Source organism: Palaemon carinicauda, chromosome 41, assembly GCF_036898095.1.
Source record: "Palaemon carinicauda isolate YSFRI2023 chromosome 41, ASM3689809v2, whole genome shotgun sequence".
Lineage (NCBI taxonomy): Eukaryota > Metazoa > Arthropoda > Malacostraca > Decapoda > Palaemonidae > Palaemon > Palaemon carinicauda.
This window is the reverse complement of record NC_090765.1, coordinates 33519507-33536151: the sequence shown is the minus strand read 5'-3', so window position 1 is coordinate 33536151 and position 16645 is coordinate 33519507. Positions and strand designations below refer to the sequence as shown.

At 35.3% G+C, this 16645-nt stretch overlaps 1 protein-coding gene across 1 annotated transcript in view; it reads right to left on the bottom strand.

Moving 5' to 3' along the window:
* Positions 1 to 1862: 1862 nt before the first annotated feature.
* LOC137632393 (repulsive guidance molecule B-like) overlaps positions 1863 to 16645 on the bottom strand; it is a 24622-nt gene continuing 9839 nt past the window's right edge. Inside the window, exons 3-4 of the mRNA XM_068364328.1 lie at positions 10402 to 10558; positions 1863 to 9212 (exon numbers count right to left, since the gene is read on the bottom strand). Of these exons, the coding sequence (XP_068220429.1) occupies positions 8928 to 9212; positions 10402 to 10558 (442 nt within the window). The 3' untranslated portion in view covers positions 1863 to 8927. The remainder of the gene's footprint in view (positions 9213 to 10401; positions 10559 to 16645) is intronic.

Genomic DNA, 16645 nt, shown 5'->3' with positions numbered 1-16645 from the left:
TTCTTCATTGCTAAGTACTTTGACAACAGGCAGTTGATAGCTCAACTAATTGAAGGGTTGCTTTGCTCTCTACTTTCTTAACCTTCCTGCCTCAGAAACCATTAAGCTCTTGTAGGTAAAAAAATAGTTCACACCTAGTTTCAAGTATGTGGAAATATTTCAAACAACATTTTATCCAAAATCAAAGTCCCTCCTCCCACTCAATTCCAATTCAATGGAGACATAAATTCAAGAGCGAGTCTTCATAATGAATATGGGAAAGTAAGAGAATGAGACATCCCTTGTCCTGGAGTAACAAGATCTTCTGCCTCTTGAGAAGCTCGTGATTGGATATCACTTTGTTCTGCAGGGACATTTAGACTTTAGCATGACAATAGTTTGGATCTACACAAGAATTTTTTCAGAAAAATTCAATTACATTTAGTCAGTAATAAGTCTGACTCGTATGTTGAATACTTATAAATTAGGATGGATCCATCTAGGCTCCCAAAGAAAATATTCTACGGAGAACTGACCCAGGGCACCAGACCAAGAGGAGCCCCGAAAATGCGCTATAAAGATCAACTAAAGCGCACCCTGGCTCTAACTGACATCGATCCTTCCTCATGGGAAGAAACAGCCAGGGACAGGAAAACCTGGAGGAGTACAGTACACCATGGTACCGTGGACTTCGAGGAGAGGAGGAGACAAAATGAGGAGGCTAGGAGGAGAAGAAGGAGAGAGCGATTAGAACAGCCCCGCCCACCACCTACCCTCCCTTGTGAACACTGTCCGCGACTCTTCCACCACAGACTAGGACTTAACAGCCACATCAGGCATAAGCACCCACGCCACAGATAGGAGGCTGATGGCTAACGACAGAACCCAATACTCGGACACGAGTGGGCGCCGACGACAGATAAATTAGTGACATAGATCTGGATCAACATCAACAATAACTGGATATAAACTGATCACTTGCCTTCTTAGAAACTTTCATAGAAGTCTACAATGTTATAAAATGTCTGAAAAAAAAATATTACAACTTACCTTTCCTCAATGAGGATTCATAACTTTCAGGAATTAATGAGGAAAAATACCTCTCACGGCATTTGCTTCTGTAGGCGATCATTTGTCAACATATTCCAGAAGAGACTAGGTATGCGAATGTCATAACTTCTAACTCTTGAGAATACTGTACCACCTGGTTCTAAAGACATAAGTAACAATTAATACTAAACACCATGCAGTTTAAGCATTTAAGAAAAATAATAACATGAACATAATACATACTTCACTGGGTAAGAAATTAAAATGGCACAGCAATGATACTAAAGTGGTTTACTGGTTTTAGAGAAGGGCTTCAGTTACTTAATTTTTTTCTAAAATCATTCAAATTACATAACATTTAATACATACATCCACCATAAGATAATGAACAGCTTTTAACACGTCTACATTATTTAAAATCTTTGTGGATGCTTAAACTGTATTTCATCTTCATAACTCAACAGGGAAAATGGTAATGGTAATGTAAATTAAGGTTTCAATTTTAGAACTACAATACTATTAAAGATTGTAATTAGGGTACCTAATATTCATAAAAAAAATCAACCTTAAACCACCTGGACTATTATTGCACTAATTTTAGTAATAGAGCAGGTATTATATTTATTGTATCAGCAAATCAAATACTGTATACAGTACTGTAATAGTTATGATAAGGAAATTTAGGTGTACAGTAAAGTAAGGGAGTCCTAACAGCATTTTTGGAAAAAAAATCAATTTAAGAATATCAAGGAAACAGGAATAATTTCCTATGACAGCTAAACTAATATGGTACACAAAGAAAACTAAAACAACGAGGTAAGCAAAAGGCGACAGTCTGAAAAATCTTTATTTTTTCTGGAATACTTTTAATAATTAATCTTTTGTTCCTGTACATGTAATTGGTCACCAAGTGTGCTAAAGTAACACAGAACAACATACAAGAGGTAACCTGTGTATTCATAGTATTCACATTACAGAGAAGTTACACAAAATCAACTGAGATCTAATTAAATATGAATTGGACAACAAAGATGATGCAATTATTACATGATTGCTATTTCCACATTCACACCAGGGCCATGAAATTAGGCCACGAAACACGTATCCATTACGGTAAACAGATCATTCATTTCTTGAAAAGTAGAATGGCCAGCATTAAATAAATATCTTATAATATAAAAGGAACCCATTACAGGACACAGGATTAACAGTGATCTTAAAGTGTTCTTCTGACCAGGTATAAAGTTTTATTTTATGAATAATGATGCGGATAAATGACTAACATAAGAGTACTGATGTGGTGTACAAGGCCAGCTAATTCAGTTTTATATACATTGTAACTTTTACATTAAACCTTTCTGTGAATACAAATTAAAATCAATTTAGTTTCTAACTCTCTACATGATCATAAGAATATAAGGAAAACACTCGCTCTAATGGATACTTAAGCCTACAATCATCTGTATGCATACTGAGAAGTACCTTGTTCTAATAATACAATAAGACCAAGCATCTGTACCATAACCTTTGGTTGACCTGAGAATAAGACCAAGACATTTCTCTTAATTATGGAAGATTTGGCTGCCCTCCTTTTTTTTTCTCGGCACTGAAATTACTAAGTGAGAACTACCATCTCTTGGAAGACCCACATTTTGAATATCCATTCTGTTGAATATCTGTTGGATGTCTTGTACAATTTATTCATCTCATCATAAAGCTCGATTAAAAACTTTACCTTCAAATTATTATCTGGAAATCCTAATAATATCTGTAATAATTTTTCTATTACATACCCAATTATACAATAATATGAAAAAAAATGTTAACACACGAGTTAATACATAACTTTAACACACAAGTTATACACATGATGATAAAATGTGCTTAACTAAGCACTTCCTATTCTTCACCACAAATGCACACACAAAGATTAAAATTCATCGAGGGTTACCTTTTCTCATATCTAAAACGTGCATCTTTTTAAAAAATATTTTGGTGTACAAGACCTGCAATAAGCACCTTTAATTTTTGCTTGAAACTCTATTCAACATTCTTTCAAAAGCATCAAGGAGAGTAAAATTAAGAGATCTACCTATGTTCCCATATTAAGTGATCTAACAGCGAGCATTATGACCACATCTAGGAGAGTATTGATCAGATCTCCAATAGAATTGTGAATGTCTAAATAAATAAATTTATGAAATTTGGAGTACAGTATACAGATAATCAAGGTCAAACCACACTGATTTCTCTCTGGATGCAAGATGATCACACTGTACAAGTAAAATTTGAAGACATGCATATATTGGATTTCTCCTCTGACTAGAATGAAAAAAAGACTTAGATGGAGGTGGAATGTGCAACATATTCGAAATATGCTCTGATATATGAAATGTAAGAAACACGGCAATTCAAACTTACCCCGCAGAAACCTATGATGTGCTATCACTGCGTCCTGTCATTGGCCTTACATATATATACTGTACATACGTCTCTTTCCTCGAACTTGTAATCACAGATAAGGGGTCAGAAAGGAAGTAAGAATATTCAACAAACACATAATAAGCTATGCATTTGTACCTATGGAAAGTCCTCAACTTACAAACTTAATAGGTTCAAAGAAGCTTTTTGAAAGTTAACCCTTTTACCCCAATGGACGTACTGGTACGTTTCACAAAATTCATCCCTTTACTCCCATGAACGTACTGGTACGTCCTTGCAAAAAACTGCTATTTATATTTTTTTTTGCATATTTTTGATAACTTTATGAGAAACTTCTGGCATTTTCCAAAAGAATGAGACCAACCTGACCTCTCTATGACGAAAGTTAAGGCTGTTAGAGCAATTTAGAAAATATATATTGCAAAATGAGCTTAAAAAAAAAAAAAAAACACCTGGGGTTAAGGGTTGGAAAGTCCAAATAGCCTGGGGGTAAAAGGGTTAAATTTTGAAAAATTATTTCCTAGGGTAAGCTTCTCCTGACTCGCATACCTATGATTTTCACCTGCCAAAGTCAATACATAGTCCCAGTTTCATATTGCAAATGCCTTCTTGCTCAGAGTTGCTAGGATATCGAATTGAGAAAAGGCCAATGTCTGATCATCTGCAGCTTTAAAAGGCCAACCTAATAGTAAAAAGGGCCAAAAATATATCCTTTATAGCCAACCAATTTTAAAAAGGCCAAATTTAGGTATCTTGCGTGAAAAAGGGCCAAATTTGGAGATTTCTAGCTAGAAAAAAGGCCAACCCTGTTCTTGCTTACTGCTTTAAAACATAAAAATTTGTTTAATTTATAGTATTTCCTTATGAACTTTTGATAAAATAACTGAGACTTATGATTTCAGTTGGATTTGTGTTTATATCTCTGAATGTTTGTACGTTGAGGACCTTCTGAACTAAAATGAAACTGCTGATAATAAATTATTATGAAAGTCATGTAAATCAATGATATACAGGAAGCAATATAGGGTAAATTATTCAAGACTTGAAAGAGAAACTCCAAGATGACACCTGCATCTGATAACAACATAAATGGAAATGAACAACTCTATACATATGAATAAACTCTATTCTGGGAAAAAAAGAAAAAAACATTTTAAAAGTAGTACTAAACCACAGCAGTCTAAAAGTGTTGATGGTTTGAAAACATTTAAACACATGACTTATGAGCAGCCAGATGCAAGAGCTCATAATATTCCAGCCATTTCCTGGAGATCCAAGATATAACAGCAAAATATCAAGTCTTACTCAATTGCTGTACACAGCATATCTAATCCTATCCTATGAATTCTTCAACAGATATACAGTAGCATACAACATTTTCCTTTTAATCAAAGGGCAAACTTACTGGATCATAATTACTTTTTTCTCACCTTTCCTAAATAGATATCTGAATTTAGAAATTTCTTTACTTTACACTCATAACTTATTTAATATAATTGAATAAATTTACTTCTATAGTTGAATAAAACATACAGCATTTTATTAAGTTTTACCTTTGAAAACAGTATAAGATGTTACAGAAAATGAAGCCTTGTTAGTTCAATATATTAAATTCAAGTTTTGTCACTATGCTGTTCCTCCAGATTGACTTGATTGCATTGAGTTTAGCTGGTTCTCATACCAACACAAGTACTGGTTCTCATATACAGAAGATAAAACAATAAAGCGATAAATTATCAAATATTGCAATTGTTTTACTTTCCAAGTAGGGATTAATAAAAAAGTCCTTTTGCATAATCACATGAACTTACTAAAGTGGTCAGTTATCGAAGAGAGAGAGAGAGAGAGAGAGAGAGAGAGAGAGAGAGAGAGAGAGAGAGAGAGAGAGAGAGAGAGAGAGAGAGATAAAAATGACAGGTTTAAGCAATCACTGATTTCATGAATCAACTCATGTCTAAAATAAAGCGCAAGATGTGGATGCTTGTTTGCTGGTATATAGTAAACAAATATATAAACTGAATGACATATTTCATATCGAGTACTACACATATATAGCATATAAATAAGTATGAACATAATATATTTCATGCACACAAACTTAAAAATACTTTTATAAAGTATGTATGCATGAATGAATAAGATACATCATAATGTACAGTAAATATTAGTGTGTATATCTATTTAGTCTTATGTATATCCTTTAAATGTATGCGCAATGATTTTCTAAAATACATAAATTGTACAGCAATGTACTGTATTCAAAGCAAATAAGATGACTAATTAAAAAAACCATATGTACACTGTACATTTACCAAGCTATTTACATTATGCCTTATTATGCTTGTTATTGCATGTCCACTGATAGTGATCTTTGCTAAATGTGCCATCTCCAGTAACAGACAATTTCAACGTACTCCTTGTAACAATATGCTCTTTGCTTTCATGAAAGAAGAATCTAACATTATCCATGACTGTATTTGGGCCTCTATACTACTACAAGTTACATTTTTTGAGCCATTCCAAATTGCAATTTTAATGGCCAATCTTTATCCACAATTGTTATTTAAGTGAAAAACTCATACAGAATTTAAATGAGAGAATCCTAAATACAGTACATATTAAGGAAAACTTAGGAAATATCTTATACTAAAAAAAGAAGCAATTACTATCTGAAGTTTTAAAATGTTTAACTTTCAGTATATTTTAGGGGTTTAGTCATAAATTGGTGATACTTGATTTACCAGCAAAATGTTAATAAGATAAGGTAACAGTACTACTGGCTGTTCCATGAAATGTCATTATTAGAAGACATACGGTACTGTACTACTAAAAATCCAGAACAAAGCATAAACTATAACAAGTTGTATTTGAAAATATGCTTCATTTCCATAGAATGTAACAAAATATAATTAAGTACACTGAGGTACTGCAAACCCGATAATTTAGCTATAAAAATAATTAAATGGTCCAATGGTCATCTTCAAGGAAAAATGAGCCTTTAATTTTTTGACGATAATGAACATAAAAAAGAAATGCATGTTAATGTGGGACATGAAGCACCAATACCAATTAAAATAAATGGGTAACCAGTTGGTGTCACAAATGATGTTTGACCTTCCTTCTTTCATTATTGCTTGTTATAAATCCAGGAAACACGTTTTACCTAACACAATCAGCAGATCACAATTGGCACACAGCAACTGGTCTTCAATTTAAAAGATACACACTTTTTCATTAGGCAAGCATTGCATAAGGCATTAAATAAAAATCACTTATGGAAGAGTAAAGGAGTCATGATCCTGTCTTTTACGAGGATTAGGCTTAATGATTCGCAAATACAGAAAAAACTTATAGCAACACACTGAAAGGAAAATTGTCTATGCACAAAGAATGCTACTCTACGTAACATTTTTCAAGATATGAATTGAAAAATTAGTTTTGAAATTTATGTAAATCATTTCCTAACATAAGTATTCTACAACATTTTTGCATTTCATAGAAATATAACTTGATCTGTTATACAAATTGGCACATTTCTCAACTATAATTTTGTTCTATGTTAAACAATAATTATCAAAAGCACTACTTTAAATGCGTCTCTCCTCTACAATATCAGTTACTTGATACCGATCAAAGAAATATAACTACATTACTTCCTAAATGAAAGCATTTGAATCTCCACAAAATTTCAAGGAAAAAGAATAAATGTCTTATTTACAATATGATTACTATGAGAAACAAATTGTGAAAATACAATGGGCATTTTCAAATTACTCTCTTTATGCAGGTAGTGACATAGTCCTATTGCATTCCTCTTCATAATATCTTAAGCTGATTCAGAGTTCATTTAAATTTGGAAATAAATAGAGAACTTGACCTCAAAAGTGATGCAAAAAAAAATGACTTTCACTTCACATGACAAAATGCTCTGCAGTATGAAAAGGATATGCACAAATACTACAAACATTGAGCTTTCTACCTGCAGAATAATGGATGCTCCCTTAGCAAAATGTTTTCAGAAGTATAACATAGACACTGCACCACACTCAAGAGATTTGTCTTAGACTCTACATGTGGATAAAGACATTACGAAAGATAATATTTGGAGAGTTTTGTCAAAGATGTATTACTTCCCTTCAACTTAGGTATCTTCTTAATACAGTAGTTTGGATATTCAAGCATACACCTAGTGTATTCTATACCTGTATGCGACTGCTTAGCGTATGACTGAATGAACATCTTGGCCACTGAAATAGCCTTTGGATTTAAATAATCTGACCCACATTACAGTATAACAGGAACTACATACCTAAGTAAGCTCAAACACTGGAATCAAGCAGGTATCAGGCAGGCCACAAATTTGGAAAATGTCAACTTGAAAAGACTTACTATCTTACCTCCACCTAACAGTAATCCTTATACTTTCCATAAAGTATAACACAGATTTATGTATCATAAACTACAGCTCTTTGTATAACAATGACAACCATTCCTGACAGGTAAGCCAATATGAGCACTGTCTTTGAACTTGATGATAAATTCCAGATCCACAGAAACTTTAGCTTGATACACATAAACATCTTCTGTCTCCAAGACCAGCTAGGGACATGACATTTGCTAAACTGTGGCTGCAACACATAATGCTGACAACTGCTAGGGTATGGTGTTCAAGGTAGGGTAAAATCGCAGAAGTGGGATACAAAACACTAACATCAAACTGATCCACATCACCAAAATTACGATGCTTTTTCAAGTCACCTTTACTTCACTCTAAACCTCATTCGCAATTTTCAAATTATGCGCTACTGTGAACAGTGGAGTACCATGTTGAAATAAAACAGTAGATCATTCAAGATGGACGTCCTGCAGTGGAAATTTGGAAAGAGACTGAGCCAACAATATAAGACATTATCATACAATATAAAATGAAAAGCCAATTGTTTTCAGTGTCTTTAAAAATCATAATACTGGAGATTTACCCTTACCAAATCAATAGCAATCTATGCAGCGTTGTAACGTATAACATATGAACAACACAAAAACCATAATAGTCAATCAAAATGAGGAATATATGACATAAATAAAATCTTTCCACTTTATACAAACCAAAGATTACTATAATGCACAATAATAATCTACCTTTCCTCCAATATTCACAAATAAATGTTAATTATAAGGTACTGCAGAAGTTTCCATGTTACCCACGGCTTTTCTTCCACTTCTATCCCTGATAAAACTCACAGTTTTTTAATGAATGGTCTTTTGTTTATAATTCGTTTTACATGATTGTTTTAAAAAAGGAATCCCCAGTCTATAATACCTAGAACTAAGTAAAGTACTATACAGCCTGTATAGACTTAGGAGACAAAAGTTATCGAGCATACTCGCACAGTGAACCACTTCTGCTCTGGTCCACCAACTGTCCACAATCATTGTAAGCAAGAAATCATTAACCTTTAATACATGGCCCTTCTACTCATAAAGAACACAAGAAGGCTTAGAGATAGTATAATCAAGGAGGGGACATAACACGGGGCCTTGGAAGTGATTTCCCATATGCAAGGAGGATCAGAGCAATTCTGTAGTAGCTTCTGAGCTCCAATGGGATCGTGGTGCCAAAGATCCTTCTGGGCTGTCTGGGCTGCAATTCTGAAGCTTGGGTCACCAGTTGTCACCAGGTCAAAGATGCACGAATCCAGATAGTAATCTGTGACGTTGAATTCTTTGCACAACTTTGCAGCCTGCCAAAAAAAAAAAAAATGAAGGAATTAGATGATTAATTAAGGTACAAACAAAAGAAAATGAATGAGGTACACTTCCCCCTAAAAAAAAAAAAAAAAAAAATAATAATAATAATAATAATAATAATGATATCGTGGTAGGAGACCCTCTTTTAGGCAGGTTGAGTTAAAAGTAATGGCTGCATCGGCAGAGTTTATTTTCTTATCCAATTTTTTTTTTAAATTATTTTTTTTAGGGGAAAGTGTACCTCAAAAAAAAAGAAGAAAAAAAAAAGGATAAGAAAATAAATTCTGCCGATGCAGCCATTACTTTTAACTCAATAATAATAATAATAATAATAATAATAATAATAACAATTCCACTTCTCCCAACGAAAGTTATCTTTGTGTGAAATTGCAAGCTGAAACTCAGAAAACTATTCTCTTCTTAAACGGAAGTCTTCAATGTTACAAAAATATCTACTTCCATGATGCAACTTCAAAGCCCCTTTCTGCATTTCTCTTTATTGTTTTTTGACTTCTCTGGTACAATATCTGGCCATATTCCAGACTTATATTGTAGTTTTTAAAACATTTTATGGTCATAACACATTCCAGACTTATACTGTAATTTTTAAAACATTGTCTGATCATAGCACAATCAAGATATAACACTGCATTACTGAAATTGAGTCAAACGAACCTTAAAATTTTTAAAAACGATACAGCATCAATCAATCATAACTCTTTATCCATTTTCCTTTAAGTTCCTGGAATCTATGCTGTTTTAATTCGTATTCATTAAAGCAACCCAACTAATACCAACCTACATGTAATATTGATCCCATGCTCCCCCAACCCTTAACTTTGAAATTTAAACCTGTATAGAATCTTTCACCTAATGAGAAACTTTTAAGACTTTCCTAATTATTTCGAATCCTTATTTAAAAGTTTTAACATCGGTTCAAGCCTGTCTCGATATTCTGGGGGATATTTTCATAAATGAAATTTTCAACATTAAAGAAATCACGTCAAGCCTATGGTCTTTCACCCCAAAATGGCACATACTTGAATAAGTGGTAAGCGAAATTCTAACAAGCGACTATATCTTAAAATAACATGACTGGTAATTTACATAAAATACCTATTCGTCACTGTATTTATACATATAAGTGTTCATTTATTTACAATAATTACATCTTTCAATTACCTTATCTTTGGACATAGCGGCTACACTGGCGGGTGTCAATCCTGGCTTGTCTAGGCGTTCGTGTGCGGGGCATCCCCTCCGGCAGAGGGGAAGGTCGTCTCCATCTTCGAATTCTTCCAGGAGACTCATTGGCAACGTTACTAAAACCGTCAAGTACCTGTGGATAAGCGATACGTCAGATCCATGTTCATTATAAAACATATATATTATTTTTAATATCATCATAAGGTAAATAAATAGACTATAAATCAGAAAATACTGTTTATGTCCACAAGAGCTTCTAATATAACTACATACATCAAAGAACTATATTAATTTCATAAAACTACTAACCATACAGCAACAACCTCTTACATAAACAATTCAACATTTACTGTAGATACATGTTCAACTAGAGGGGCACTCAGTAGAGTGCAGACTTCCGCCACGGCAGCTTATTCTTAACCTTTTGCTCAACCTTTGACCTTGCCATATATTAATAGGCGTAGATTTTCATACTGTTGAATATAAACCAAGTTTAAAGTCTCTGTCACAACGTTTTCCAAACTTATGGCTGATATAGTGAATTGGACATTTTGCTTGACAATGACCTTGACCTTTAACTTTGGCCTTCCAAAAAATTTCAATTTCCAGCTTTTTACATAACCGTTAATCCCTGCAAGTTTCATTATTTTACGATTAAAATTGTGGCCAGGAAGCTGATCACAAACAAACTCACACACAAATAAACACAAACAGGGGCGAAAACATAACTTCCTTCCAACTTCGTTGGCGGAGGTATTCATAGAATGGAAATTAGTGTGAACGGCATATTATTGATTAAACAAAAATGATTCATAGTTCTAGGTTAACAAATAGTAATCATAACCCACTGAAATATATCGAAAAGGAAAAAAGAATCGTCGTAATCTTATCAATCTATATTAGAAAAAAAAACGTCATTTCCCCTCATCTAATCAAACAAATAACACAAAAATTAAGTCTGATATGACAACATCCACGCAGCTAGAGACAGGAAATGTAAAGGTTATATTCTATCATCAAAAGCCATCTCGACTAATGGGCTTACCGGTAATATAATGAAAAACACAAACAGCATAGACCCTTCTTCTCTATTTTCTTACGTGGCATGAGTACTTTTCTTTTTTTTTTCTTTCGTTCAGCATTCTTCAAATTATTCACTTAATTGACTAAAAGCCACGCTCTCGTTAGACATACATACATACATACATACATACATATACAGTATATATATATATATATATATATATATATATATATATATATATATGTATACATACACACATTATATATATATATATATATATATATATATATATATATATATATATATATATATATATATATATATATATGTGTGTGTGTGTGTGTGTGTGTGTGTGTGCCAATCAAACTTACTGCTACCACATGACAACACAAGTGATTACCCATAATAATAAATGACCCATTAAGTTTAATATTGAAATGTTAATCTGAAACCAAATCAAACAGAATACCACAATTAATTTCAAACCCTATAAATAAAATATCGTGTGAAATGATGCATTGCTGTCAAAAATGGTTTTACCATATCAACTACATACAGATATCTACTGGATTACCTTCACATATGAATCTAGTTTTACACTAACCCTTTTACCCCCAAAAGGACGTACTGGTACGTTTCACAAAACTCATCCCTTTACCCCCATGGACGTACCGGTACGTCCTTGCAAAAAACTGCTATTTACATTTTTTTTTGCATATTTTTGATAACTTTATGAGAAACTTCAGGCATTTTCCAAAAGAATGAGACCAACCTGACCTCTCTATGACAAAAACTAAGGCTGCTAGAGCAATTTGAAAAAAAATATATATTAATTGTGCTTGACAAAAAAAAAAAAATGCATGGGGGTTAAGGGTTGGAAAGTTTCAAATAGCTTGGGGGTTAAAGCTAAAAGGGGTGAAAATTTTCCAGTGACATACTTGAATTTTTATAATTAGAAACAATAATATATTTATCCCGTCACGATTTATGGCACTAATGATTTTAATGGCAATTACTGTTTAACATTACTCACTTTCTACAGTACAGTAATCACTTCCTATTTGCCAATATCTACAATCCCAGTTCTAATCATACCTACTGGTGAGATCCAATTACCATTACTACTATAAGTGCTATTAGATACTTTGTTAATCTTCGAAAAACGATTTTATAATTACCTTAATGTTAGGGGTCACACAATCCTGGAACACTTTTTAAAAGTACAGCTAAGCGATGAAATTCTTGGTTCATTTTGACGAGGCTGTCTTTATGAGATATGTACATTTCTGCTTGATGGATAAACTAAGGCTCCTGGAAGCTGACGGTAAGAATTGTGTTACGTCTTCGGAACACCATCAGCTACAGATGGTTTTGGTTGCGCCGAAGTTGCCAATCGTTCGTTTTATATCGCCCGACCTATAGAAAGACACGGGATCTTCCGTTGGCAGCTGAACTTTGAAGATCATAATGTATGCGCCTTGAAGGATACTTTGCTTGGGCTTTTCCGACGATGTCATTAAAGGAGACTCTTGGAAAAAGTACGAGGCTTTGTATCGGTGCAAAAACGGATTGCGGGGAATGGGATGGGGGCAGAATGGTTCAACTGAACGGTGAGTGACGTGTAGTTCTTCAACAGGATTGTCCCAAAATTCGCCATTGAAGTAAGGACATATCCAGACGACATTGGTAAATATATCATGTTGCTCGTCATTTACTTTGGCATGATAGTGTATGCGGAGAAATCGATAGTATTCATCTCTTTACTCATTGCCCAAATAGGTAAAGAATAAATGCCTTCGATTTCCCTGAGGAATCTGACGAAGTGAGGACTCGCAGCACTGAAATCTCTTTTGAAATCTAGAAGGACACTGACGAACTAAGGAAAAGAAACAATGAAATCTCAAAAGAAACAGATAATCTAATGAAAGAAGATCTTGAAAACTAGAAGACAGAAGAGAACAGCGAAGAGGAGCCTCTAATGCCAGAGGTAAGACACCTAAAAATAGAGAGCCTCTTATACTAGAAGTAAGGCACCTCAAAATATAGATCGAAGACCCTCTAATGCTAAAAGTATGGAACCTAGAAATATATGTCAAAGAACTTCTAATGCTAGAAGTGTGGGAGCTAAAGAGAGAGGTCAAAGAACTTCTAATGTTAGAGGTGTGGGAGCTATAAAGAGAGGTCAAAGAACTTCTAATGCTTGAGGTAAGGGAGCTAAAAAGAGGTCCAAGAACTTCTAATGCAAGGGGTGGGGGAGCTAAAAAGAGGTCAAAGAACTTCTAATGCAAGGGGTGGGGGAGCTAAAAAGAGGTCAAGGAACTTCTAATGCAAGGGGTGGAGGAGCTAAAAAGAGGTCAAGGAACTTCTAATGCAAGGGGTGGGGGAGCTAAAAAGAGGTCAAGGAACTTCTAATGCAAGGGGTGGAGGAGCTAAAAAGAGGTCAAGGAACTTCTAATGCAAGGAGTGGGGGAGCTAAAAAGAGGTCAAAGAACTTCTAATGCAAGGGGTGGGGGAGCTAAAAAGAGGCCAAGGAACTTCTAATGCAAGGGGTGGGGGAGCTAAAAAGAGGTCAAGAAACTTCTAATGCAAGGGTTGGGGGAGCTAAAAAGAGGCCAAAGAACTTCTAATGCAAGGGGTGGGGGAGCTAAAAAGAGGTCAAGGAACTTCTAATGCAAGGGGTGGAGGAGCTAAAAAGAGGTCAAAGAACTTCTAATGCAAGGGGTGGGGGAGCTAAAAAGAGGTCAAGGAACTTCTAATGCAAGGGGTGGGGGAGCTAAAAAGAGGTCAAAGAACTTCTAATGCAAGGGGTGGAGGAGCTAAAAAGAGGCAAAAGAACTTCTAATGCAAGGGGTGGGGGAGCTAAAAAGAGGTCAAGCAACTTCTAATGCAAGGGGTGGGGGAGCTAAAAAGAGGTCAAAGAACTTCTAATGCAAGGGGTGGGGGAGCTAAGAGGTCAAGCAACTTCTAATGCAAGGGGTGGGGGAGCTAAAAAGAGGTCAAAGAACTTCTAATGCAAGGGGTGGGGGAGCTAAAAAGAGGTCAATGAACTTCTAATGCAAGGGGTGGGGGAGCTAAAAAGAGGTCAAGGAACTTCTAATGCAAGGGGTGGGGGAGCTAAAAAGAGGTCAAAGAACTTCTAATGCAAGGGGTGGGGGAGCTAAAAAGAGGTCAAAGAACTTCTAATGCAAGGGGTGGAGGAGCTAAAAAGAGGTCAAAGAACTTCCAATGCAAGGGGTGGGGGAGCTAAAAAGAGGTCAAGGAACTTCTAATGCAAGGGGTGGGGGAGCTAAAAAGAGGTCAAAGAACTTCTAATGCAAGGGGTGGGGGAGCTAAAAAGAGGTCAAAGAACTTCTAATGCAAGGGGTGGAGGAGCTAAAAAGAGGTCAAAGAACTTCTAATGCAAGGGGTGGGGGAGCTAAAAAGAGGTCAAAGAACTTCTAATGCAAGGGGTGGGGGAGCTAAAAAGAGGTCAAAGAACTTCTAATGCAAGGGGTGGGGGAGCTAAGAGGGCAAGGAACTTCTAATGCAAGGGGTGGAGGAGCTAAAAAGAGGTCAAAGAAATTCTAATGCAAGGGGTGGGGGAGCTAAAAAGAGGTCAAGGAACTTCTAATGCAAGGGGTGGGGGAACTAAAAAGAGGTCAAAGAACTTCTAATGCAAGGGGTGGAGGAGCTAAAAAGAGGCCAAAGAACTTCTAATGCAAGGGGCGGAGGAGCTAAAAAGAGGTCAAAGAACTTCTAATGCAAGGGGTGTGGGATAGATGTCGCCAGCGAGGCTTTGGGGAAGGTGCAGCGGCGTCTGTGTTCTTTCTGATGCGTAAACTTAACTGAATACAAGTAAAAATAGGGCATTAAATACGTATTATAAATACTAAACCCTTTCTTATCTTGACAGCACAAATGAAATCTTATAAGTTCCAACATGGAAATAAGCGCTCCCGAAACACGAGTCAACCTTTTACTTCTGCTTGGAGGATATCCTCGCAAGTAAAAGGTAATCATTATGAATATGGAAAGAAAGATTTGCTTATACTTCTACCTTTTGCTTCAGAGAATTACCTTGTACTTCTACCTTATGCTTACAAAGATATCCTTCATTTTTATGAATACCTCCCATAATGTAATTCAACGGGGGTTCTTCTCACAGGCGAAATATTTTAAAGGTTTAAAGGCCGCTCATGAATAGCAGAGGCAAGGGACAGTGACATTGCCTTATCAAGCAGGACAATGCCCTAGAGACTGACCATATATACATATGATTAGCGCCAAAGCCCCCTCTCCACCTAAGCTAAGACGAGGGAGGGCCAGGCAATGGCTGCTGATGAATCAGCAGATAGACCTATAAGCTCATCCAAACCCCGCATCCTTAGCTCCCAAGGATGACGAGGCTGCAGCGACCGAAGAAACTAACGAGTTGAGCGGGACTCGAACCCCAGTCTGGCGATCACCCATCAGGGACATTCTGTGACTGATTGATTAAGAGGTTTGCTGTCAATCACAACTTCAGGTAAGAAGTAAGAGATCAAATTGTTATATATATGAGAGGGGCGAGAGACAAAAACAGATATGTATAAATACTTAGCAATGTTCGTGGATATACTTCTGTTGACCAAATAGGGTAGTTAGGGACCTCTGGTAGTCTACCTACTTTTGTGAGTTTCAAAGAGTGAAGAGCATCGGGCGGTAAATACATTTTGCAGCTATTCCCCCATAGCTTACATACAGTATATGTGTGTATATTTATTGTATACATACATAAATTTATATATATATATATATATATACACACACACGAGTCAATGTGGAATTTTAAGCACCTCTCTCTCTCTCTCTCTCTCTCTCTCACACACACACACACACACATATATATATATATATATACACACATATATATATATATATAACACACACACACACACACACATATATATATATATATATATATAATATACATACAGTACATATATTGACATGCATGTTCATTAGTCAGTATGTAGTCTTGTATGTACGAATCTATAAAACATAAACACAAAAAAAAAATACCCTTTTGCAAATTGATACGGTACACAAGACTGCAAAGCCCACGCTGTTAATGGATGAGAGTTTGACAGGAGGAATTCACTTTTTAGGTTGAGGATGAAGGTTGAACTGGACCTGGCAGACAGAACTACATTGGAAAGGTTTTTAAAAGAAAACTTG